Source organism: Manacus candei, unplaced genomic scaffold (assembly GCF_025592945.1).
Source record: "Manacus candei isolate 608988 ecotype Guabito, Panama unplaced genomic scaffold, ASM2559294v1 h1tg000076l, whole genome shotgun sequence".
Classification (NCBI taxonomy): Eukaryota; Metazoa; Chordata; class Aves; order Passeriformes; family Pipridae; genus Manacus; species Manacus candei.
Genome location: NW_026138124.1, coordinates 6,930,172 through 6,952,284, shown reverse-complemented (window position 1 = coordinate 6,952,284; position 22,113 = coordinate 6,930,172). Strand labels below are relative to the sequence as shown.

Genomic DNA, 22,113 nt, shown 5'->3' with positions numbered 1-22,113 from the left:
GGCCACCACTGCCCAAACTCCCCCCACAACACCCCCAGGACACCAGCCTGGGGCTGGGCTGCAGAGAAACTGCCTCATCCTCCTGACACCACCACCATTGTGCTGCTGAGTAACCAGCAACAAACCAGAAGTAAAAACCTCCCAGGGCTGAGAAATACTCATTTCTGCTGCGTTGGTTTAACCTGTGGCAGCTCCCAGGCCTGTTCCCAGCTGAGGGAACATGGGAAGGGCTTCAGCCCTTGCCCCTTTGCCTGTTCCTGTTGTCCTCTGGCCCTTGCACGGATGACACTGCACTGCCCTGCCGCTCAGTCAGGGGGAAAATGAAGAATTTACACCTGATTTCTCTCTTTTGCCAGCCAAAAACCCCTAAGGAAAGCTGTGGTTAGAGAAGACCTTGAAGCACGGCCCTGGCTTGACCCTGGTGCTCGGCCTGCCCCAGCACTGTACTGGGCAGCAGCCAAGCAGGGCACCTTCACCTGTAACAGCAATAAAGGTTCCCATGTGCTTCTGGAAAATATTATCAAAGCCAGAAACAGAGTGACAAATTTTTCTCATTCATGGAGGCACTTTGTACAGGGAAGATTCAACACATGTACTGAACCAGCAGACACTTCACTCTCGAAACAAACACCAGTGAGAAGGTTTTCCAGATCCAGACCAGCTGGAGGCTTGGCTTAATAGATATTAAAACCCAGGAATCTTTGGGGGTAACAGCTGCAGGAGCTCTGTGACCTACAGACACTTCATGTGGCTGAGCTGAGGGACCCTGATTTTGAGCAGCTATTCGAGTCTCTGGAAGCACTTCACACACAGAGCAGTGTCACCCTCCTGCCCTCAATCCCCCCAGAGTCACACTACATCTCATACAATGTCATATACATATATATGTATATAATTTTATATACATATATGATTATATGTTATTTATATATTATATACTCATGTATACAACAAAGCTGAAATAAAAAGGGAGATAAAGAACCATTTAGCTGGGCCCTGGGTGAACACTGCAGAGCACAGTGGTGCAGGGAGCTGCTGATGACTCTGGGGGCACTGAAACAGTCGTGGGTGTCTACACATGGCTCACCAGAGCCCCCTTTATTACACAGACCGTTCTGAAACCTCCCCAATGCCTGAGGGCTTGGCCTGCCCCTGCCCGGGTCGGAAGCGTTCCAAGAACTCCAGGTAGGCTTTCTTCTGCGCCGCAGCCGCGGGGATGAAGTGTCCGCCAGGGTGGGTGAGCACCACCGGTTCCACGAAGCATCGGGCCAGCTCCATGCTGAGCGGGGCCGCGATCACGGCGTCCGTGTCCCCCACGACGTGCAGCGTGGGCAGGGCGATGGGGTCGCGGTAGAAGTGCCCGTGCGCCGGGGCGCGGCTGGCGAACCCGGCCACCAGCACGGCGAAGGCCACGGGGAAGCGCGGGTCGCCGCGGGCCCGCAGCGCGCACACCATGGCGGCCAGCGCCGCGCCCTGGCTGAACCCCAGCAGCCCGTCGAACGGTCCCTGCTCCGCCAGCGCCGCCGCCACGGCCGACAGAGACTCCTCCAGCCCCTCCGGCGCCGCCGCCGCCTCGCCCGCCTCGAACGTGCCGGGCCCCGAGAACCACCAGCCGCGGGGCGGGTCGTCCCCGTCGGGGTCGTCCTGGGCGGCGGCGGAGGACACGGGGTGCGGAGCGTCGATGGGAAGCAGCTCTGCGCGGCCGCGCAGTGCCTTGCGGAGCGCGCCGGTGCGCTGGCGGAGGCGGCGGGCGCTCTGCCGGTACCCGTGCAGCGCCAACAGCCGCAGCGGCCGCGCCTCCGCCGCCATGGCCGCCGCCACTGCGAGCGCCGCTTCCGCCTTCCCGCCGAAACGCCGCGCGCTGATTGGCCGGGGGAGGGGAGAGGGCGGAGCGGCGCAGCGGAGGCGGCAGCGCGCCCCCCTGGCGGCGGGAGGCCGCAGCGGTGGGGGAAGACGGGGCGGTCCCGATGTGTCGGGACGGGACGGGACGGGACCCCCGGTGCCACCGGGGCTGCAGCACGGCCTGGCCTTGCAGGGGGTCACTCCCCGCGGGCAACCGGGGCGGTCCGTGCGGGCAGCGGTGTCGTCGAGTTACGGGGTGCGTCCGCATCCATTCCAGCGCAGGTACCGGGGGAGTGCCCCGGTGGTGCTTACCCTGGCGGGAGGCAGCGCCTGTGCCCCCCCGGCCCTGCCCACGCCGGGTCCCGGAGCGCGGCGGCTGCAGGACCGGGTGCAGGCTGCCCTCACGAGGCTGCGGGGTCCCCGGTGCTTGGATTCCCCCCACCCTCCGGCGGGGCGGGGGGCGCGGGTGGCTTCCCCTGTAATGAAAAGGGGGTTAAGGGAAGGTAAAGGGATGTCCCATTCCCTGCCTGACCTGCGATGAGCCAGCCCGTGCTCAGCCCACAGCACCCCGCGGGGCACTTTGGGGGGACCGGACCCCCACCCCTGGGAGCCGTGGGGCCAGGCGGGCGCTCAGCCCGGCAAATACTGGGAAGGGGGCTCTGGTAGACCCCGCAAGCCAGGCTGGCAACGGCCCCGTTCCTGTTCGCCGGGAACGAAGCCACGCGGTGGCGCTTTTGGCACGCGGCACCGGCCACCAAACTGCACCGGGCGCTGCTCCCCCCGCCCGTCCCCGACACCGAGAGAGAAGGGACCCGCTGCCCCGGTGACACCCCCGCCGCCCACCTGTGCCGGCCGCCCGCGGCGCGGGGGCTGTGTGTCGCCGTGGTTCGCCGTCCACGGCCCCAGGGACTGGCTGGCGTAGAAGTCCATGGGATAAGGCTGCTGCCACTCGATGTCCTGGAGGGCCACCGCAGCCTGTGGAGGGGACAGGGAGCCGTGACTGTGATGGGGAGGCTGGCAGTGCTGGGAGAGGTCCCAGCACAGTGGCTTGGTGTGCCGAGCAGGGCACTGCTGGAGCAAAGCTCGAGGCACAGGGAATCCACTGTTTTCACAAGAGACTGGATATCTCAGCAGCCTGCCTGGACTGTGCAAGGAGCACATATGGAGACAGGAGGGGATGCTGCCTGGCTGCAGGGACATCCCCAAGCCTGCCCCAAGACAGGACTGGCCCCCAAAAAACAAGAGCAGGGTGCTCACCTCGTAGGGTGTCAGCAGGGGCTTGCTGAAGGCTTCTCCCCAGTCAATGGAGAGTCGGGGACAGGCTACCTGCACCCACCTGGAAGGGACACAGGTGACAACAATGGGGATGAGCATTTTGGGAAGAACAAGCCACAGTGAAGCCTGTCAGCGGCACCCCAGAAGGTCTGTGCTGTGCCAGAGCCACCCTGGTAAGGACAGCCATGCCCCCTCCCTGCCCCGTGGGCACAGCTTGTGCAGGGGTGCACAGTGCTAACCCAGGTGACAGCAGGACAGATGTGGCAGGGATGGCTTCACGCAGGACTCAGAGGCCTGGACAGGGATGGGGCACCCTGGGGACCCCATGTAGGGGGCTGGAGGAGGGGTCAGCAGCACTCACGCATCCACATCTGGGAAGAGCTGCAACTTGCTGGGGAAGATCTCAGACAGCAGCACCCGCACGTAGGGCCGGCCCAGGGCACGGAGACGTGACTCCAGGTGCTGTGGGGGAAAAGGCACCCGGGGGGATTAGGGACCCCCATCAAGCTCCCCAAGCCCTGCCCACTGTCCCTTCCTGTCCATCAGACCCTTTGTGGGTCCCAGCTCTGCCCCACGGCCGTGTCCCCTTGGCAGTCGCAGGCCAGGCGCAGTGTCAGGGACTGTGGCTCCAGCTCTCCCCAGCACGTGCCTCAGCCTAATGAAGTAATTACTGCTCAATGACAACAATCTGTTCTCGTTAGCGGCTGCCTGCCCTGGGACACCCGCCTGCCGTGGGCTGGCTGTGGCCAGAGCCTGCAGGAGGAGGAGAGGGGCCAGGGATGTCCTTGTCCATTGGAGCTGCCACTCAATGTCCCCTGCCCAGCCAGCCCTGGCCATGCCCATGTCCTGCCCCCAAAGAACAGCAGCTGCAGGACCTTGATGCCCTGCTCTGCCCACTTGTCCCTTCCCTACCCCAAATCTCACCTGCAGCTACCCCAAAATTTCTAGGTGTGAGCAGGGCACCCCACGCCCATGGAGCAGGATACTGTTGTCCTGTTCCCCTCACCCAGCTGGGGTGCAGAAAGCACCAGCACAGCAGCTGAGCAGGGATGGTGAACCTGATCAGAAGTTCATCCAATTAAAACAAACCCAGGGAATTAATTGCCAACTGTCTGAGCAGGAGGGGATGGTCTCCAAGACTGGCCAGCTCTCCCCAGCAAGGGGCAGGTTTAATGAGCCCTTGTCCGGCCTCCCTCATCTGCTGCTAATTGCCCTGCTCTCTTAGCTTGGGGGCCAGTGGGTAGTGATGCCATTGCTCACCAGTCCTTACCCCCACCCAGCAGCAGCACCCGGTGGCCCAGCAGGGTCCATGGGGAGGAGGGGGCTGGTACCTGCAGGATTTTGGGGGAGCCCTGACGCCCCAGTGTGCCCAGGATGAGCCCCCAGCAGCGGGCAGTGGTGGCAGCACGGATGGCGTCCTGCCGAGCGCGGTGCATGCGCTTGTGGCTGTAGTGCTCCTGGGAGAACACCTTGCTGTAGGGGTCATACCTGCAAAACATAGCCAGGCTCACACATGCCCCATCACCTGCCCCCCCTCCACACTGTCCCCAAACGATGCCCGTCTCTCATTAGTGCTAATTGCCTCCTACAGCATCTGTCCTCCTGGCTGATGTAGGACCAGCTCATTAGGGGACAAGGACAGGGACAAGTGTCCCACCACAGCACCCCAACACCCAGCACAGCCTGGGCTCTGCGCTCGGCTTCGTGCTCAGCTCCCCCCTCAACCCAGCTCATCAATTATGAAGAAATCTTTGATTTGTTGCTTTGTTTGACGAGGAGAATTTTAATCAAATCCCACTCGGGTTTCGGCAGCTTCACCAGCGCCATAAACCTGACGTGCGCCTCCCGTTTGTAACAAACGACCTACTAGGAAATTCAGATTCCGCCAAATGGGCCCAGCCTTTCACTCCTGATATTTCATCTGCTTTCAGCCGCCTCATCATCGCGCTTTATGGCCTCTGCCTGCAGCAGCCGGGCCTTAATGGCTGCACCTCCACGAGCTTTCACAGGTACTTGTCAAAATGTTTATATTCAGGCAGAGTAAATGGCTCGTGTTCATCTCCCCGCTGCACCTCCTCACCCACCTCCTCACCCACCCCGCGGCCTCTCACCTGCCTGTGCCTGCTGCAGGCAGCTGCCTGCTCAGCCATGGGGTAGGGGGTGCTCCTGGCATGCAGGGTGGGGACAGCTGGTCCCCGGTGTGCTGGGGAAGTTGGGATGCTCCCCACCCATTCACACCCCTGGGGGACTGGAGTGGGTGCCCATACCTGTATGCAGGTATCCCCGGGTTGGCAATCATGATGGACTCCAGGTGGAAGCGCCCGTCACCCAAATACCTGCAGAGAGGGGAGGGGGAGCTACGGCCCATGGCAAACAGAGGCACCCATCCATGTGTCTGCGGTTTCCCAAGCCACAGGTGTGTGGAGATGCCAGGAATCCAAGCTCCCGTGGTGGGGCCCAGGGACAGCAGGCACAGCCAGGGCTCCCTGTCCCTGTGCAGCCCCCAGCACGGTGGGGCAGGAGAGCAGCCATGCTCAGAGCAAAGAGGGATGCTCACCCAGGCACGGGTGGCTGGGAGCTGCTCCATCTCAATGGCTGGTTCTAGATGTTGCTGCTTCCATTTCTAATCGGATTTCAAGTCAGCAATTACATTTCAAAGCCTTTCATTCAGCTGCCCTAATGGAGTGAGGGCTTGGAAAATGAATTCAGACGTAAAACTTGACTAGATTTTGCCCTTAATTGGAGAATGACATTTTGGGAGATCAAAGCTAATTTGTCTGCAAAAGTTAGCCCCAGAGACGGTGCACAGAAGAAAATAATAACGCAGGGAGGACGCAGGTAAGGCGGCCGGCTGGTACCGCACCACCACTCCTCTGGCAGTGGGAAGGACACGCTCTCGCCAACGCAATGCCAGCCTGGCCACCCCTTCCTGCTCCTGATGCCCTTGGAGAGATGGAAAGGAGAGCTGGTGTGGATCAAGGTGAAGCCAGAGCTCCCACTGTGATTGTCCAGCAATCACAAGCTTGTTTCCCTGCGCAGCCGTGCTCAGAAAGGCACTCAGAAAGGCTCCCAGCAGTGTGGGTGAGAAGGAGCTCTTCAGGGCCCAAACCCACACCTGGGCTCCCTGGCTCCCTCCAAGGGTGGGGTCCTTGTATTTATTTATTCTGCAGCACACTGTATTCACAGTACATTAAGCATTTCCATTACCTAAAATAATTAGGTGATAGGAAGCGAAGTGCTCCCTCTAATTTGCTGTCCTTAAATAAAATTAATGTTGCTGTGATGTTGGGCCCCGGCCATTTGTCTTTTCCAATTATCCACCCGCCCTTCCATCTATTATCTATTCTGATATACGACTCAATTATTTCCTCTGTGCTACAAGCACACGCCACTTAAAGCAGCGTGAGGAGGTGGAGGGGGCCTGTCCCAGCCTGTGGATGTCCCCTCCCACCCCCCCTGCCCAAAGCTGGGCAGGGGGTACAAGAAGGTTGGGCAGCCTGGGCCAGGTAGGAGGGTCCTGGAAGACTCCAGGTACTTACACAATGGCATCTGTGTCCTTGGCAAGCCGGGGCGATGTGCAGCCCAGGATCTCTCCTGGGGACAGTGGCTTACACTGGGGCACACACACCTTGTACTGGGAGCGCAGCTCCTGTGATGCTGCCTGCAGGAGAGGTGAGGTTAGCAGGGACAGACCCACGTCACAGAGGGTGGCAAAAGACCCTTGGAAACACCCTGGCCCTGGCAGTCCCAGCTGTTGCATCCCAGCACAGAACAGAGGAGGGGAGCCAGCCTGCTGGGGGTGGCACCAGTAACAGCCCTGCACAACCGGGACGCTCAGCGAGGCTCAACAAACGTATCAATTAAAAGACAAGGGAAAAGGCTTAACGCTTGGATAGCCCCGTGTTTAGATAGACATGGCTCAAGAGGCTCATTCATCTCCTCCCGTCCTGCCCAGCCGGCCGTTCAGGGGCAGACAGACAGACCCGCCGGAGCTTCCCCGGCCGCTGCCGGCACTGCATCAAAATGCCAAGTGCTCCACTGCCTGCCCTGACATTTACAGAGCAGCTCCCGGGGGAGCTGGGGAGGGGTGCCGCCATGAAACATTGATCAGAGTTATTATAAAGTACTTGATCAACATTACAGTAGCAGCATATTATTGCAGCGACTCGTCAGAGGGAAACCGGCACCACCGGCACCCCGGGGCAGCCACTCCCACCCCGGAGCTGGGACAGGGAAGGACTAAGCCAGGGGCCAAGGCAGGGGCAGACAAAGGCCCCATCCTGTGCCATGCACTGCCAGGGATCTCCATCTCACCTGCAGCGTGGAGACAAACTGGATGGTGCTGACGAGGGCCAGGGAGGCACCTGCCACGAAGTTGAAGCGAATGGTCTCAAGGAAATGGGATGCATCGATCTTTATGTCCACAAACACATAGAGCATCTTCAGCCCCTGAGTGGAGTTGATGGGAACTGGTGACAGGAGGAGAGAGGGTGTGAGTTTGGGCTACACCCAGGGCTCCAGTGAGCCCTAGGCCGTTGCTGCCTGGGGAATAAAGCGTGTTGGTGGGGCTCCCTGCACCCCAACTGCCCTGGTGTGGGCAGGGTGGGCTGTGCCACCGCTCTGCCTGTGCTGGCACCCTGGGCAGGGGGTGTAGATGGGATCCATGGAGAGCACCCGCTTGTTTCTTTCTGGATAATGGCAGCCTGGGGAATCAATGAACACAAATCTAATTACCCCCGGTGCTAAGAAGCCTTTGTCACTACGATTAAGTGAATAATTAAAGTACACAGAGTCCACATCGATCCGCAGCTCCGCATTCACTTCCCATTTTGGTGCTCTTCACCTGATCACAATTAAGTGCAAATTACTCCCTCCTGCGGGGCACGTGGGGCCGGGAGGGAGCAGGAAAGTGTCTGTGTGCCCTACCATCAGCCACACCGGTGACAGGAGCACTGGGAACAGCCCAGAAGGAGTCCAGCACCCCCCCCAGCACCCTGTGGGTGCCCTGTGACCCACCCAGCCCAGTGAAAGCAAGCAGATGGCAGCTGGGCTGGTGACAGTCAGCGTGGCAGTGCCTGTCTGTCCCTGTAGGGAGCAGTTCCAGAAGATGTGACTCCCATTTCCCAGAGCAGCCCAATGGATACAGTCCCTTCCTCCCCTTCCTATTGTTCATTCATGAGCAGCAGGATACAAACCAGGAGTTTTATACTCCCTGTTCCAGTGGTGCACACAACCCTCCTTCCATAACAAAGCACCAAGCACAGATATTTATCGCCACGAACTCTCTCACCGACGCGACTTTTAGGACAGAGTTCTCAACTGGGGAGTCAGTATTTCACACGGAGGCTGATGCAATTCTTCAAACCCATTTATACGACCCCATAAACGTCCAGGAGGGCTGCCAGCTGCTGGGAGCATGGCAGCAGCAGGGATACACGCTCCTGCCGCTCGCTATGGCAATTCTGCAGATCCACCTTAAAACCCAGAGCGTCTTATTGTTATTTTTGGGCTGATTCCATCCTGGGTGGACTTCAAAGTTAGCAGCATCTGGGACAGCAGCGCAGTTTCCATGGCAACTGGATCCAGAGTACTGTCCGCCTGGGGAGCACACAGCCTCCTCCTCCCTTCCCCGCCCAGCCTGCACTGTACCAGCAAAGCTCCCTTTTCCAGCCCCGAAGCCAGCGGGACCCCCAGGCCCTCACTCCCCTCTGCCATCATTCCTGACTTCCCCCAAAGCCCACGGAGGTGGGGGGTGGGGGGCAAGAGCAGCCTTATCCCCATTGGCAGCTCCTGAACCAGTGGGGTCCTGCCAAGCCATGGCCTTGCTGCTCTGCTCTTGGGCACAGGGCTGCAGCGGCCGAGCAGGACGAGCACACCCTGCTGTGCCCAAAATCCTGCCCACAGGCAGCCACTCAGCCAGCCTGGCCCAATGCAAAGCCAGCAGATGAGGCTGGAGAACAGAAATCCCTCTGGGAAGGGATAAGCCCTTGGCACTAAGTCTCTGAGCTGGTGCTGAGCAGGGCGGGCAGCCACTCACTATGGCACAGTGGCACGGCACAGTGGCACAGCACAGCCTCTGCAGTGCCATGCATGGCCACCCTGGCAGTGCCACGGGGCCGAGTGTCACCTACTTAGGCAGCTGTGTCCATAGTGCACCAAGAAGTCAGCGCCCAAGGCCCGGGCCGTGTAGTCGTCCACGCAGCACGCGCCGTAGGTCACATCACCCATCACCACGGCCTCTGCGTCCGTGAACCTGCGGGAAGGCACGGCAGTGAGGGTCGTGGCTGGCTGTGTCACCACAGCCCAGGTCCTGCCCCCCTGCCCCGTGGCACTGGGGGATCCCGCGCTGCCACCGAGCCACGCGCCAAAGAGGACAAGCACTGGCTACTCTCCGAGATGTCAACATGATTAAGCTGGAGAGCGGTAATCCGCCTCTTCAATTGGGTAAAGCTGTTTGCAATTCAGCGGATTATCCACTCATCAAACAATACGCTGCCAGCTTCCTAATGCTCCAGCAGGGAGAGCAGCAGAGGGAGACCCGGCACAATGTGGTGCTGCCACTGTCACCAGCCAGCCCTGGGGACTGGAGCCACCAGGATGGGCAGAACAGCCACGGTGGCATCTCCAGACAAGCTGGCTGAGCATGCATCACCCCATGCCTGGGCACCACGTGAGCCAGTGCACCCTAATCTGTGCCCGGCTGTGTCACCCATGGGTGCCAGTTTGGCCAAGCTGGGTGTGCTCCAGGAACAGCTGGTGCTGAAGTGGCACTTGGCAAGGAAAAGCACCAAGCAAACAGTGGTGGTGTCCCCTATCCCTGCTCTGGGATCCCGGCATTCCGTTGCAGGTCTACCTGGCACCTGCCAGCCAGCGGATAGAGGGGCACGCACCAGCACCGAGCAGCAAAGCCAGGGCTCTGGCATGATTCAAAGGCACTTCCTTTGTGGGTATTTTATTGCACCATTTTGGGGGATTATTAGCTTGGCTGCCATCCCAGGGAGCTGCCGTGGTAGCTTTTGGAGGAGAGCAGGTATCGCGATGACAAAGCCCCGTGCCTGGAGGGGCTGCTTAAACCAGATGCTAATTCCTTATTTACTCCAGGCCACACCAGCAGCTGTAGCTCGGTGCCAGCGGGGTCCCCCCTGCTGCTGGCACGGGGCTGGGGCGAAGGGGGCCGGGGGAGGAGGGGGCCCTGGCACGGTGTCACCCCCCAGCAGCACCCAGCGCTGGCTGGGGGCCAGGGTCCCGCACTCCCCCCAAGCGCCAGGCAGGGAGTGTTACGTCGGCGGCAAGAATAGAAATGGTGGGCAGAGCTGGGCAGATGGCAGAAGGTGGAGAAATGGCGGAGCGTGCTGAATATTAACAGCTCCGGCCTATCTGTCACCACCCGGGGATGGGGACAGGGGAGCAGCTCTGCTGGAACATCCCCGGAGAGGGGGCAAAGCCATCATCACCTCCTGCATCCAGCCTGGGTATCTCCCATTCCATGCAGTTTTCCAAGGGTTGGGGATGCAGCTGGGGAGTGTCAGAAGACGGACCAATCCTGCCAGCTCCCAAATCCCACGATCCCTCGCTGCCAGTGTGGCCCACATGGGCGGATGGCTCCTCCACTGCCTGCATGGCCACGCCGTGGGGCTGGGGGCTGCCAGTGAAGGTTCGAGAAGGCTCTTCCCACCCTCTCAAGCCCTCAGCCCCCTCCTCTAATGAGAGGTGATGAGATGAACATGAATCAGACTCCACACATCTCAGCAAAAGTGGAAAATTATTCAGCTCCTTAAGATTCAGGACGGGGAGGTCTGACTCAGAGCGGCAGCCAGCGCCGCTTAATTTTTTATAGATTAAAATGTATGCAAATTGGCCCAAACCCCAGAGAAAGTCCCTGGGGGTGAAGAGAAAGAAAGTGAAATAGCAGCGGTGGAGGAAGGAGGGCAGAGGTGCCCGTGGCCCCTGCCCAGCATGCAGGGCTGCAGCCAGGAGGTACATGGCCACTGGCCCACAGGCACGGAGAGCCAGGGCTGAGCCCTGCCCCAGATGTGGGGAATGTTCCTGCTCTGGCTGCCAGGAGAGGAGCCACAGCTGAGCAAAGATGCTGTGGGATGATGGCTGGTGAGGAGGGAACCCAGTAGTGCTGCCACTGCAGCCGGCAAGGGTGGAAGGGTGGCAGGAGCCCGGTGGTGCCACAGAAGGGGCACCCGGATGGCACAGCACGCATTGGGATCGCCGGCTCTGGCTGGGCTGGCTGGTGGAGCGGAGCAATAATCACCTCCCGAGACAAATCAAAGGCAGGCGTGAGGGCCTCCCCTTGATGTTTTAATCAGTTCGGTGTCGCCAGAGTCTTTCATCAAACTACAGAGGAAGGAAATGTCAATTAGCAGCCACCTGCCTCTGACACAGGCTGGGGAGCTGCTCACCAACCAGACGGGACCAGGATGCGGGCAAGGAGCAGCCATGGGAGCGTCCTTGCTGGTGTTTTGTGTCCCTGGAAGTCATCGCAGCCTCGGATGGGTCCCAGCAGCGCGCTGGCAGGGAGGACTCGGTGACGGGGATGTCCCCACCCAGCGCAGAGACTCTCACTACAGCTGGGAGCTCATGAATATTGAACACGTGGGGAGGTTATTCATCTTTTACGTCCGGAAAACCCGGGCTCATTCTGAAAAACCGCCTGGCCTTAGCATTTTTCTCATCTTCCCCTAATTCATTATCTCCTTCTTTAAACAGATGGCTCCCAAAATCCCATTTATAAAGCACCATGCTCAGCACTGGTAGGATGTGTGCCCGGGTGGGCCAGGTCCTGGCCCTGACCCCAGGCACTGGGACCCCCAGACCCACCCAGCCCCACTCTTCCCTGGGCAGCACAGGATGGAGGTGACAGCGACCCAGGGACAAGTTTGGGGGCTGAAAATGCTGGGCCAGAGACAGGTACACATGAGGTCCTCATGTCCCCAAGCATGGGGTGGCCAGACCCTGTCACCTGAGCACAGGCAGTTGGCCGGAGCAGTCCTGATTTATCCCTGTCCCTTGACAGATGAATGAGAGTGTTTGCTGCTGGCAGGAGCGCGAGGTCCCCTGGCAGTGTGTGAATGATACAGTGCTGGTCCTCGAGCCATGAAGCAGAGCCACTCTCCCCAGCAGGGAGGAGTCCTCAGCCCCTGCTTGTCCATCATGCCTGGCCCCACCAGCCCTCGGTGGGGAGGGGATTGAGGGGACCAGGCTGAGAGTGACTGGTCGTGGCACCAGGAGGCTACCGGAGGATGGCACCAGCACTGCCATGCCGGAGTGCCTGCCTGTCCTGCTGGGAACAGGGACACGGAGCAGACTGCTCCTTGCTTCAGACCCACGAGCACACCCACTGCCTGCCCTGCACCCTAGCCCAGCCTGTCCCAGGACAACTGTGGATGCTGCTGCCCTGGGCTGTGGGGGCTGAGTGCAGCCCTGGTCGAGAACAATGCGCTTAATTAGCGGAGAAGCCCATCACCAAGCCCCATTACCACACTCCCAACTTCATTAGCACAGGAAGGCTGCACGTAATTAAAGTAATGAGTTTGCAATTTTATTGCAATCGGCGCTGGAAGAGCCCCGCTGCAGCTGGGCAATCACAGGGCCCTGCTGAGCCTCTGCAAGTGGGTCAAGAGGGGGACAGGTGGGTGTCCCTGCAGCCCCCCAGGAGCAGCCATCTCTGGCTGGGTCCCCTCCCCTCAGGGGCCCTCCCTCTCTGTCCTCACTGGTGGTGCCAGAGCCGACACCACCATCCCAAGGGTATTCCAGCTTTGTTGGCCCTGTAACTGCAAAAAACCCCAGAGTAAGGCAAACCAAGGGCCAATGCATGGTGGTGGCAAAGCCACCAGGTGTGTTCTGCACCCAGATGGTGCCTGTTCCCTCTCCACCATGGCCAGGCCACAGAGTCCTGTAGCATACAAGGAGGTGGCACGAAGCATGTAGTGGTGGGCACCACACCTGCACTGGCACACCCCAGCCCTGGGGGGTGCCAGCCCTATAGATCCTACATATTTTCCCCTGCCTGGTCCCCCTCGTGCAGTCACCACCCGGGTAGAAGGTTTTAAACATGTCCAATGAAGTGCGAACTTCATTCTTCCTAATGATGTTGTTGTGTGGTTAATGATGGTGATTAAATTCCCCTGCACAGCGTGCACCACTTTGCCAGTGTCTCCAGGTTGTGCTTAAAGGACAAGGGGAGAAGGGAAGGCAGCACTGGCCAGCAGAGCTGCAGCACTGTGCAGCTGAGGCTGGATCCTGACCTCTCAGTGTCCCAGAATGGCACTTTGGGACCTCCTAGTGATGCTGCCAGCTTTGCTACAGCACTCAATGCCACATGGCAGACCTGCCTGGCCAGGGGGCTCAGTGACTGCATGGCACTGGAACCTGCTGGGCACATCAGCCATGGCACCAGGGACTGCCAGGCACAGCAGCTATCAGGGACTTTTTTGGCCTGGCCATAGTGGGGCATTTCAAGTTCTGCCACAGCTGCTGGGCCATGTGCACAGATGTTTAACTCTTTACAGCCCAACCAGAGATGATTCAAGACCCCCTGTCACTTTGAAAAGTCCCCATGCACTCCTGGGCACACCATGGCACAGTCACCAGGATGGTCTGCACCCCTCCAGCACCGCCTCACACGGATGCTCAAAAGCCATCAGGATTTGGGAGGCTCAAAGGCTGTTGCAGAGCAGCCTGTGCAGGCACCAGGACACCCCCGGCCAGTCTTCCCATCACCCTTCCCTGCCACCAAACCACGGCTGATTAGCAGGAACCACTCTCACCATCGTGGCACACAGACAGAGGGATTAGCAGCTGCAAAGCCTGACAGCCGACTTTATTAACACGGAATCAAAAGCCCAGCTGAGAGCCCAGCTGATCCGTCTGCTCCAGCCCCAGCAGGGAGGGGAGCAGGCGTCCACTCCTGGCTACACAACCCCCCTGCTACAAGCCGGTGGTGCGGGGGGCACGGCTGCCGCCTCCCCGGCACGACAGCGGGTGGGCTGGGGGCTGTCCCCTCCCTGAGCCGCGGTCTGAGATCCCCCCACGCGGCTCTCCATGCTGCCGCCCCCCAGCACGAGTTACCCTCTGCCGAATTGCATCAGCCGTGACAAATGGAGCCAATTTGGAAGGTGCCTTGAGAGCGTCGTGATGCGGTGCCGGCAGCCCGGCAGACCCCAGCCCTGCCGCCCCCCCACAGCTGGCCGCTCGCCCCGGCACAGCTTTGACAATGACAAACCTATTAACACTAATTAACTAGGCCTCACACCGGTCAATGCTCCAAGTGCACTCTCGATTTCAAAGGCTCCAGGCTAAGAACCCCACCGGCCTTCCCGGCGGCAGCGGCTCTGACACTTCGGCTACATCTTCATCCCTGCAGCCCCTCGGGGCTCGGCAAGCGCCAGTGCAATGCTGGGAAGCCCAGCCAGGCCCTACCTGGCAGCCCTCTCCTCTCCTTGCCCCACCAGGGCTCCATAGGGACCTGCTCGCTCCCACATTGCAGTGAGGGATGCAGTGACACTGCCATCCTCCTGCATGGGGACAGAGGGAGGACTGTGTCCTCCCTGAGCCATCCATGCTGCGGCACCGTGAGCCATGTCCCTGCTCTCGGCTCTCCCCAGCATCGCCAGGCCACGGCACAAATATTGTATTAAAAGGCAGCTCTGGCAGAAGGGATAAATATTCCGTCTGAGTGGCAGCTGACACAGCTCTGGCTGAGCCGGAACACAAGAGGTTGGGCATTGTCACCCCAGGGGCACCAGCCCCGGGCATGGCTCTGCAGCCATCAGCAGAGCATGAAGAGGGAGGGGGAGCTCGCTGGCACCCCCAAACCCCAATTCCCACTAGCAAGGATGGGGCAGAAGGCTGCAGGGATGGGCTGGGGAGAAGAGCTGCTCACTGAGCAATGCCCCCAGTGGGGGCACAGGTATCCCCAGCACGCCCAGCCCTGGCATTCTGTCTGTCACCAGAGGGAAGTGGACACGCCAGCCCAGGGCTGATGGTACCCCAAGCCCACGTGCCCAGGCTGGCCACGGCAGCCACCAGCAGAGCACATGGCTGCAGCGATTCCCGTCACGTCGGAGGCTCGTCGGGCCCCAGTGCCGGGTGAGGAGGGCCAGCAGGAGCGGCCGAGCTGCAATTCCACATTAATGCTGGAGAGGAATATTAATAGCAGGAAGAGGCAGGCACTAACGAGGCCACCTGCCGACTCACCTCCGGCAGTGGAACTGGGTCCCAAATGTGTCCCCAAGAGAGCAGGGACAGGGCTGGGCTCACTCCTGCCCACGGCCACAATCCTCCAGCTGGCAGTGCTGTTACCCAGCATGGCCACATCCCCAGCCAGAATCATGGATGGCACCCAGTGCTCCCAGCAAGGGACCGGCAATGGGGGCGTCTCTGGGTGCTGCATGGTGGCAGAGAGGGAAGGATACAGCCTCCCTACAAAGCCTTGAGGCCATCCCCCATCCAACCACCATTCCATCAGTGCTGCCACATCCCCTCCCTTGGCTGGGCACCCCCACCCACACAGCACCCATCTCCCACCAGCACCCCTCACCCTGGCACCCAGCACCCCTCCTCAGCCCTGTGGAGCACCCCTGGCAGGGAGGGTGGGACCAGCAGGGATGCCAGCACCCCACAATCCACTGGCACCCTGGCATTCAGCACCCTGGAATTCACCATCCACCGGGAAGTGAGGCTTAAGGTTTCATTCAGATAAAAGAGCCCCTTAATCCGCTGCCTTTGAAGTCGGAGACATGAAAGCGGCTCGGTGCCAAAGCCGGAGAGGAGGCAGCTCCACTTAAAGGGACAAACCCACGAGGAGCTGCCCACACTCACACTCATCCCCTGCCCCCCACACCCGTCCCCTGCCCACGCCCACCTTCCCACTGAGCTGGGGCTGCCGTGTTCCCACGGGGAAACGATGGCAAAGCGGGGGCAAAACCCGCGTGCACGGCCCACCCGGCACGGCAGCGGCTGCTCAGCTGCTCGGCTCCCGGCGGCAGGGAGGCTGAGCCTGCTGGCCCCGGGAAGGCAGCTGCTAATGAGTGCCACGACCCCCATGGCAGACGAGGCACACGGTGCTATTAGCACTAATTCACTGTGCTAAAGCAGAGAGGGGCTGAACAGGGGGCCGGGGGCGGGCAGGGAGGAAGGGAGAGACGCTCGGGCGATAAAGAGATCACGGCCAATTTCTGCAAGGTGCCTGCATCCACTGTCACTGCACAGCCCAGCTCCTCTCCGGTGCCTCAACCTCGGCCCCAAGCAACACCGAAAAAACCAGAGAGGAGCCGTGGGGAAGGTGTTGCCCAGCAGGAGTCGCTTGCAGCGACCCCTCCTGTGCCATCACCATAGCCTCAAGAAGCCTCCCCAGCCGAAAAAAGGCTGCCCCTGAGCTTCTCCATGCCAGGCAGCATGACTGCAGAGACAGGACAAGGAGGACAGATCAGTGCTGCAGCGGTGGCCCCGCTGCCAGCCCTCCCCTGGCTGTGGCAGTGCTGCCATGGCGAGCGCGGGCACCGGGCTGGCGTCAGCCGGTTGTTGACACGGCTGCTCCCCGGCTCCAGCACCCCCACGGGGCCCCGACATGCCGAGCCTGTCAGCAGCTCCCAGCACAGCAGCGAGGGGAGGAGAAGCCGAGTGGCGAGGGCTGGGCTGGCGCCGTGCCGGTCCCTGTCCCCAGGGCTGGCAGCAGGTCCCTGTGACCTGCCACAGGGCAGCAGCACTGCCCAGTCAGGGTACGGCCCTGTGAGTGCAGCCACACTGGGGCCCTCCACACTCCCTTGTCCATAGCCCTGGGCCTCATCCTGCCCGGTGGTCACCCCACTCCCAGCAACAGCTCCCACCCCCTCGCCAGCCCCCAGAGTCCAGCAGGGAAGCATGGAAAAGCCATGGTCTTACCGCTCAATGATGTCCGCGATGGTGCAGGCGAACATGAGGAGCCCTTCCGGCATCTGCAGGGCCACTGGGAAGAGAAACAGCCCTGGGGTTAAGAGAGTTTGGAAGGGACATCCTGAAGTGGGGGCCTGGGCACCAGCTCCAGGGTGAACACACTCAGCTCGAGCAGCAGCCAACAGAACCAACCTCCCCAAAACAGTCAGAAATTGGCCAGAAGTTCTGGTGGCTTGGACAGCCGGGGTGCACATTGTCCTGCTTTAGGCCATATCCACTCTCCCTGCTCACGGCCCCTGTGTACACACCTCATCCCTCTCTGAACCCGCTGACACTGCTGGTCTCTCCCGCTTCCCGCAGTAATGAGTTCCAGATTTTAATTATGTGCTGCACAGGAAAAGGTACTTTCTTCTGTTTATTTTAAACCTGCTCTTAATAATGTAAACGTGTGCCCCTGGTTCTCCCGGTACAAGAATGAGTGAATAATCATCCCCTGTTCAGCCTCTCCACATCATTCACAATTCTACATCCCTATCATATCCCCATTCGTTCACCTCTTTTTCCAGCTAAAGGATCTAAATCTATTTAATCTCTCCTTATACAGAAGCTGTTCCAAACCTTTGATCATCCTTGCTGCCCTTCTCCACACCTCCCCTTCCTGCTCCTCTCCCCATTTTAGGAGGGTGGCCAGCAACGATGCAGCATTGTGCTTAGCAGGAATTTATCCAACAACGAATGATGTTCCTGGTTTGCTCCCTTCTTGCAGCTCAGAACAATCCCTTCCAAAGACCAGCTGGGCCTCCCAGTGCCTGGGGTCCAGTCAGGAGCCCTCCAAGGGGTGTTGGGGAGGAGGAGGGACGAATGGAGGAGGCCCCGTTAATCCCATTGTTGTTTCGCCTCCCATCCCACTCAGATATCCCAGCTTCAGTGATATCTATCCAAACATTCTCTCCAGATGCCCCTCCAACAAAATCCCCATGCTGCCAGGCCCAGCCTGCTGGCCAGTGTGGAGCTGTGTAAAGACCTGGCTCAAACTGGGCTAATCCCACCCTGTTCCAACCAACAGGGTCCAAGAAAAGCTGCATGTGCTCTGCCAGCCCCTGCCTGACCCGGCAGGGCCAAGAGCTCAGGGTCCCAGAATCCCCCAGCCCATCAGGGACCATTTTGGCCCATTTTGGAACATTTTGGCTCATTTGGGACTGCCCTCCACCTCAGACCTACAAATAGCTTTGCCTTCCCCCACGAGGGGTTGGCAGGAGGTGGCTGGGTCACTCTGCACCGGCACAGCACGATGGGGACAGGGGGTGCCACCCCAGCCCCCCTCAAACCCCGCTGCAGGCAGGGCACAGGCAGGGCTGGCTCAGCCCAGTGGGAGGCTGCGTTCCCCCAGCAACGAGCCCCTGGCTGGGCTCTGCACAGGCGGATTTTTAAATCCCAGCACGGCTGGCTGGCTGATGGGCTCCGCTCCCAGCTCGGAAGCCTAAATCCCAGCCGCATATTTACATTTAATTAGGAGGTGCCAAGCAGCAAAACACAGCAGAGGAAAGCCAGAGCAGCATGGCTGGGTTGCCTCGCCGTGTCCTGGTGGGACAAATCCAGCCCTGCCTCCCGCACCACAGCTGGGATGGGCTGGGCAGCCCCCCCTCCAGCATCACAGCCGGGACCAGCTCAGCTCCCAGAACATCCCCCGTGACGCCTGCCAGCCCTGCCAGCTCAGTGCCAGCAGGCAGAGACATTCCCAGGTGGATACAGCATTTCAACCTGGCTACGCCCGGAGCCCCTGGAGCTACACAACCCCACGAGCATTTGAAGGGAGGGTGGGGATGCTGGTGACATCCAGGGGTGGAGGGAGAGGCTCCCTGCCTGATGCCTACAGCTGGTCACACACTGCTTTAGTGGGATGCACAGGCCACGAGGGAAAGCTCTGGTATCACCCCTGAGGCCACCAGTGCCACTCCCCACCTCTCTGGGGCTACACAACCCCCTGAGGACCCCAAGGAAGGTTCAGACCAGAGCTTCCCACCAGTTCCACGAGTGTCCAGCCTTGCAGGGCTCCCCCTTCCCAGCCCCAGCAGCATGCCAGGAAAGCACTGGGAGAGAGGCGAGAGGAGAGAGGAGCACAGCAGAGACCTGGCCAGCATCCCAGACACATCTCCAGGCTGACAGGTCCGAACAGCTCAACCTGTCCTGTCCAATGTGATTTTAATCCAGAGATACAGATCTATTAACCCCCCTCGAGGGGAGGGGAGCTCTCCAAGACAGAGCCTGAAGATGCCAGGGCACTCCAGACAGCTCGGAACATCCTCTGCCCCAGCCTCATCCGCCCCAGGGGGGGTCCCAGTGGCACCAACCATCCCCAAAACCTCTCATCCCCCGGGGTCAGTGCTCACCCTTCCTGGCCCGAGCCTGCCGGATCCGCCAGATGGTCTTGGGGATCTCGAAGTTGTAGTTTGGGGGCAGGGCCTTTGCTGCCTCCTGCAGCTCCGAGTTTCCAAGGATCTCCTCGGGGATCTGCTGTGCCACGTGTCGCACGGGGGCTCGGGCTGTGGGACAAACGGGGGGGGGGGAGCTAAAGGAGGGGCCAGGAGAGCAGAGCACCCCACAGCTCACGGGCCACCAGCGTCCTCGCTGCCCTCATGCCAATCCCGGGGATGAGCAGGAGGAGTCTCTGTGCTCGAACACCTCGGGACAAGCAGGAGAAGGGGCTTTGTACTCAGACCCTGTGGAACAAACAGGGGAAGGTGGTGGGGTCCTGCCCTTCACGCTGCGAGCAGATTGCTGCTACTTTTTGGGAGGAAAAGAGGGGGGTTTAGCCCAGAAAGCAACACCGTAACCATATGAAACCCCCTGAGTGCACGCCACGAATAACCTCTCGTGCCTCATCCGACAGCACCCCGGCGACACCCTAACGCACCCCTCCTTCCCCAGCAAGGGGATCCCGCTATCCCCCCGGGAAAAAAAGCCACCAGCGGCGGGTGATCCATCCCCGGGGAGCCTCATCCCGAAGCCGCCCCCCTCCCAGCACCCGCCCCCCCACATCTCGGCGATGCCAGAGAGCGGCGGGGGAGTGACAGCAGGGGGATTATTCACTATTTCCAGCCCAACACCGGCACTCATGAGCCACCAAAAACCCTTCCCCGCACGGCCCACGGGACAACCGACAGAGGGCCAGCTGGGCCGGGACGGCGGCGGGGGAGGCCCGGGACGGTGGCGGAGCCACCGTCCCGGGCCTTCCCCGCCGTCGTCCCGGCCTTCAGCGTTGAGGCAACGAACAGGGCACCCGGTAGCGGCCCCGGGAGCCCCGTCTTGCCCCGTTCCCAGCGCACCTCTGGCGGGCACCGGGGCCGCGCTCCCGGCCCTCACGGGGGCCGCCATTGCAGTGCCGCACGTGGGGGCGGCCAGGCAGCACCAAGCGAGCCCCGCGCGAGGCCAGAGCAGCCGCCGGCCGAGACATCGAGCGCGGGAGAGCGCACCCGCCCGGGCCCCGACGGGACGGGGACGGGCGGCGCGGCGGGGAAACGGGGCGGTGGCGGATGAAGGTCCCGGCGTGGTCCCGGCAGGACGCTGGGCGCGCGGTGCGGTGTGGCAAAGGTTGTGATGGCGCGTTGTCCCCCACTTCACGTCGGGGAGGCGGCTTTGTCGCGTCTCTCCCGGTGGTGACGGCCCGGGGGCTGCCAGTCCTAACGTTAACACAGGACACCGGGAACGCTGTCATGCTGACGGGTCCGTGTGTCCCCCCCGCTACCCGTGTCGTGGGGCAGAAGTCAGGTCCTTGCGAGGGGTGGGGTAGGAGGGACCCGAGGGTAGCGGGGATCTCCGCGGGGGTGCAGGAAGGGCAGCAGCGCTCCCAGAGGGATAACGGGACCCTCGGGGGGGCAGTAGGGGCAGCAGCGCTCCCGGTGGGATAACGGGACCCTCGAGGGGGCAATAGGGACAGCAGTGCTCCCGGTGGGATAACGGGACCTTCGATGGGACAGTAGGGGCAGCAGCGATCCCGGTGGGATAACGGGACCCTCGCGGGGGCAGAAGGGAGAAGGCGAGAGGGACCCTCGCCCTCAGGAGGAATAGTCCGGGGTAGCGGGACCTCCGGGGGATGATAGAAGACCGAGGAGGCAGAGGCGATCCCCCGAGGAAAGCGGGCATCCCGGCGGGTCAGTGGGGACAGCTGCGCTCCCAGTGGGATAACGGGACCCCCGCTGGTGCCAAAGGGAGGGGGGCCGAGGGACCCTCGAGAGGCAGGAGGGACAGTCCGGTGGTAGCGGGGTCCCAGTGGGGTGTCGGGACCGCGGCGGGGAGTGCGGGGACAGCAGGAACCGGGAGACAAAGGGGACAGCAGGGACCGGGGTGCGGAGGGGACAGCAGAGCTCCCGGTGGGGTATCCGCGCCCCCGTGGGACAGCAGGGATCCAGTGGGGCGGAGAGGACGATAAGGAGCGGAGGGCATGGTAGGGAGCGGCAGGGAGTCCGGAGGGGCGGCAGGGACCGTGGCGGGGCGGAGGGGACAGCGGGGACAGCAAAGACCCGGATCGGGCGGCGGGACCTCGGCAGGACACCGGGACACGCGGGGCAGAGGGGACGATAAGGGCCGTAGGGGACGGCAGGTCCCCGGGGAGCGGCAGGGAGGGTGCTGGGCGAGCGGGACAGCGGGGACAGCCGTGACCACGGCAGGCGCGGGGCGGCGCGGCAGAGCCCCGGTGCGATAGCGGGACTCCGTGTCGACGACAACGGCAGAAGGGATAACCATAGGGCGGGGGTGACAACCGGTCCCCGGCGGGACCGCAGATCCCCAGGAGGGCGGCGCCGGGCCATACACCGCGGTGGGGCGGAGGGAGGGCGGCGGCGCGGGGAACGGGAGCAGCGGCACTTTCACGAACTGTCCACGGGAGGCGGGAGAGGCGGCGGCGGCAGTGGAAGGGGGGGCCCGGGGGGGGCTCGCCCAGCCCAGCCCAGCCCGGCCCAGCCCTGCCCGCCCCGTCGCTTCTCTGCCCCGCCCCGCCCTGCCCAGCCCTGCCCGCCGCTGCAGGCAGCGCGGCACCGGCACCGGCACCGGGCGCCTCTTTATAGGCTCTGCCCGAGGGGGTGGGGGGCGGCGGCGGCCCCAGCCCCGAGGGGG

At 61.6% G+C, this 22,113-nt stretch overlaps 2 protein-coding genes across 3 annotated transcripts; both read right to left on the bottom strand.

Annotated features, from left to right (window-relative positions):
* Positions 1 to 1,073: 1,073 nt before the first annotated feature.
* On the bottom strand, positions 1,074 to 1,814 carry OVCA2 (OVCA2 serine hydrolase domain containing). Its single transcript, XM_051809808.1, has one exon. The coding sequence runs from the start codon at positions 1,807 to 1,809 to the stop codon at positions 1,102 to 1,104; it is 708 nt and encodes a 235-aa protein (XP_051665768.1). The 5' UTR covers positions 1,810 to 1,814; the 3' UTR covers positions 1,074 to 1,101.
* A 380-nt stretch (positions 1,815 to 2,194) lies between these two features.
* DPH1 (diphthamide biosynthesis 1) lies at positions 2,195 to 20,395 on the bottom strand. Of its 2 annotated transcripts, XM_051809801.1 has the most exons (12): positions 20,328 to 20,395; positions 19,392 to 19,544; positions 17,011 to 17,074; positions 9,249 to 9,370; positions 7,432 to 7,586; positions 6,657 to 6,778; positions 5,385 to 5,453; positions 4,449 to 4,605; positions 3,479 to 3,579; positions 3,100 to 3,178; positions 2,686 to 2,817; positions 2,195 to 2,318 (listed from the first exon to the last, which is right to left on the bottom strand). In XM_051809801.1, exons 1-12 carry the CDS (start codon positions 20,374 to 20,376, stop codon positions 2,244 to 2,246), a joined length of 1,278 nt encoding a protein of 425 aa, XP_051665761.1. In that variant the 5' UTR covers positions 20,377 to 20,395; the 3' UTR covers positions 2,195 to 2,243. The 2 variants fall into 2 exon arrangements, with proteins under 2 accessions (XP_051665761.1, XP_051665762.1); XM_051809802.1 differs by lacking the exons at positions 9,249 to 9,370; positions 20,328 to 20,395 and having other exon boundaries at positions 19,392 to 19,456.
* Between the last annotated feature and the right edge of the window lie 1,718 nt (positions 20,396 to 22,113).

Bases quoted from the DNA above. Each gene is read 5' to 3' on its own strand.
- OVCA2 (XM_051809808.1), bottom strand. From the start codon at position 1,809: ATGGCGGCGGAGGCGCGGCCGCTGCGGCTGTTGGCGCTGCACGGGTAC.
- DPH1 (XM_051809801.1), bottom strand. From the start codon at position 20,376: ATGGCGGCCCCCGTGAGGGCCGGGAGCGCGGCCCCGGTGCCCGCCAGA. The intron at 6,779-7,431 runs GTGAGATGGAGA...CCTCTCCTGCAG, and splicing joins AGTTTGTCTCCACGCTGCAG to GCAGCATCACAGGAGCTGCG. The intron at 4,606-5,384 runs GTATGGGCACCC...TATGTTTTGCAG, and splicing joins CCGGGGATACCTGCATACAG to GTATGACCCCTACAGCAAGG.